The sequence below is a fragment of the Fonticula alba genome (genome assembly GCF_000388065.1).
Source record: "Fonticula alba strain ATCC 38817 unplaced genomic scaffold supercont2.1, whole genome shotgun sequence".
Classification (NCBI taxonomy): domain Eukaryota; order Rotosphaerida; family Fonticulaceae; genus Fonticula; species Fonticula alba.
In genome coordinates this window covers 2,439,145-2,442,323 of record NW_009242971.1, presented here as the reverse complement: position 1 = coordinate 2,442,323, position 3,179 = coordinate 2,439,145, and the positions used below count along the sequence as shown (strand labels likewise).

At 65.0% G+C, this 3,179-nt stretch overlaps 1 protein-coding gene across 1 annotated transcript; it reads left to right on the top strand.

Annotated features, from left to right (window-relative positions):
- Positions 1–218: 218 nt before the first annotated feature.
- Positions 219–812, top strand: H696_00537 (hypothetical protein; the record flags this gene model as incomplete). Its single annotated transcript, XM_009494411.1, has 1 exon — positions 219–812. The coding sequence occupies one exon, from the start codon at positions 219–221 to the stop codon at positions 810–812; it is 594 nt and encodes a 197-aa protein (XP_009492686.1).
- Between the last annotated feature and the right edge of the window lie 2,367 nt (positions 813–3,179).

Below are 3,179 nucleotides of genomic sequence, written 5' to 3'. Positions count from 1 at the left end.
CGATCGGGGAGGGGGCCCCACACGTGAGGGGATTCGACGGGAGACATTGCTCTGGCCATCTTCTTTTGGGGCCGAGGCGCCTCGCCCCCGCCGCCTCCAGGATCCCCCTCGCCCCCCTCCCCCCCCCCCCACCCTCGCCTGTGTCCTCTCCTTTCCCTGCCCCTCCCCTGCGCTTTGAAGGGTCGCCCCTTTCTGCCTCCGAGCATTTGCCAATTCACATGTCGTCATCTCCGACAACGCCGACGCCCGGGCCCGCGAGCCGGGCACATCCGGCCGGCCGATGGCCAGTGCTCACTCCTCGGCACTCGAGCGATCAGCTTGAGACCACGCCCTTTGAGGGCCCCTTTGCCGAGCGCTCTTCCTGCCTGAAGTCCGCGTCTCTGGCCACTCCTCTGTTCTTTGCTCCTGGGCCACGGGGGTGGGGCGGAGTGGCGCGGCCTTGCCAGCGGCCAGCAGCATCCAAGGCCAAGGCCGACCGATGCCGGGTTGGCAACACCAGCATGGACCAGTTGCGGGCCCGGACTGGCGCTGTGCTGGAGTACCTCCGCCGGCTGAATCTGTCACCCTCCTCCGGGAGGCAACAGTGTCAACAGCAGCAGCAGCAGCAGCAGCAGCAGCAGCAGCAGCAGCAACAACATCAGAAGCAGCAACAGCAGCAGCCGTGCACGGTTCTGCAACTTGCTGGTCGCACTCGCCCGGTGTCGGCCGCGATGCCGAGTTACTGGCAGCCAGGTCACATCCCTATGATGAATCCCCGGCGGGTTGTGGGTGGCAACAGTGGGCGAGGCTGCCCCCAGGGCGGGCGGCATTGACATGGGTGTGCCCCTCCGCGGGTCGGGAAGGAGGAGGGCGGAGGGCGCCCAACTACAAGTCTCCCAGTGGACACATGCATCCCTCCGCCCCTCCCCTTCCCCGAGGGCATGAAAGCCCGCGCTCATCGCAACAGGGCCTCCCTCCTGGGTATCTTTCTGGCGTCTGTGCATCTGCGTGTATCAAAGACAACAATGGAGGAGAAAAGCAGCGGGTGTGTTCCTATTCCCGGGGGGCTGCGCTGTTGGCAATCGAGGCCTGAGAGAATGCTGTGTGGTGGTCGCCTCTCTCCGGCCCTGCTCTGAAAGTGTGAACCACACTCGCTGAACCGGGCTCTATCGCCCCTCCCCGCCCCCCCCTCGCGCGCTTATGCCAAGATGTGTGCACTTCAATTTTTAAAGAAAAAAAGGGGGAAATAGGATACCGCGCCGTGCCACGGGCTGGAGAGGATATGCACACATAGAGCAGAGGTGTCTCGCGGCCCGGGAGGAACCTAAGAGAGAAGAGGAGGAGGGGGGAGTTAGAGAGGTGTCATGGGAGAAAGGGAGAGGAGGTGTGTGTGTGGAGGAAGGAGGAGGAGGAGGAGGAGAATGAGGAGGAGATGGACATGGCCCTGGTTAATGAATGCACCAACGGCAAAGGGTTTGAGGAAGTAAACCCTAAGCCGATGCGTCATTATGAGAGGCCACACACACTAACACCGCTGCTAGCGTGTATGCAATTATTGCGCCAGTAAACCCTTCGACAAATTTACTTGGAAACATGGAGTAGGTTGTCGTACACAATGGCGCGTTTAGGGAAGAAGAAGAAGAGCGGGGGGAGGGGAAGGGGGGAGGGGAGAGGGAGGAAAAAAAACGAACCAAAAAGACAATGGCGAGGAAGTGCATATGTGACCTGGGACTGGGAGTGTGTTGAGGGCGCGCGCCTTTTTATACCCCGGCTCGGCGACGGGCAGGGGGTCCCGCAGTGTGCCCGCGGTAGCCCGACCTTGTGTGTGCGTGCGTGCGTGCGTGCGTGCGTGCGTGCGTGCGTGCGTGTGTGCGTGTTCGCCTCCCTCTGGCACCTAGGCCCACACACACGCGCGCAACGTGGGGGGGGGGGGGGGGGTCCCGGCACTGGCCAGGCGCCGGATGCCACACTTTGCGCCCCCGGGACGGGATACGTCTGGTCAGGTGCTGGGGGGGGGGCCGGCCTGGACGGCGGCATCATGGGCGCCGCCACTGAGCACTGCTTGCTTCGTTGTTCCTGCCCTTCCTCGGCAGGTTTCCCGCCTCCCCCCTCCCCCTTTCCCCGGCATCGCCACCATGTGCTCGGGGCGAGTGACACCGGACTATCTCCAAATGGAGATCCGGAACACTATTACACTCTGCCCATGCGAATTGAGGAATGTCACTCGTTAAATGAGGAAGCGTCGCGCCCTTTCCTGATGGGGAAACACCGACGGGCTGCCCCTTGTCTTCGGACACGGGCTGCAGCCAGTGGCCCCGACGGGGGAACGGGAGAGAGAACCAACGAGAGTTACCCCCGCCGGGCACGGGTCCACCCTCCCCCAACGTAGTTTGCTCTCATTCTGTGCGCCCAGATCACCATGCTGGCTCTCATCCGGGGGTTGGTAGCTTCCCCTTAGGGCAATATACGGTGCGCGCACGCGCGCGCGCCTCGTCCGGCCAGCCGAAGGCGGTCCTGTGTTGCTCACTTGCTGGGGGAGACCATAGGTCTCCCCGCCTGGGGGCGTGTCCCCGCCCCCTTGAGGTGAGCAAGTGTTGAGCGTCCTCGCGCGTCGCACCTCTACGGTGCCGGCCCAGTGTCATTGCCGCCGCCCGTGAGACGGCAAGTGGGCAGGGTCGCCCACTGAAAAACTCGATCTCTACCCGCTCCAGTCGGGGCGAGGGGGGTTGTCCATCGGTCTTCGCCCAGCCTCGGAGTGCGCTCTGCCCCGTCGTATGGAGTCGCCACCTGCCCCGGAGGACGACGGCGATCGTGGGCTCGCGGCGGCGGCGGCGGCGGCGGGGGCGGCGGCGGCAGGGCGCCCGCCGGTTGCGGATCTCGCGCACGAGGCGCGTCCCGACGGTCCTTCCCCCCCCGCCTCTGTGTGTGTTTGTGAGCATGGGGAAGCTGAGGGACGGGTGTGAGGGGCCTCACGTTTCACCATCGCCCCCAGCGCCACTTCCCCGACTGGGATCGTCCAAACGACTTTCCCGGGCCTCGCCAACTCGCCAGCGCGCCCCCCCCCTCTCCCGCTGTGGGAGGCGCCTGCCTCTTTTGCGTGTCTCCGGTTTAAGGCGCGCCAACTCGCGCGCCCCCGCGGCAACCCCCGCTTGGCGCCATGTTCCACCCTACACACGCGCGCTCGCCTCCCCCCCCCCCTG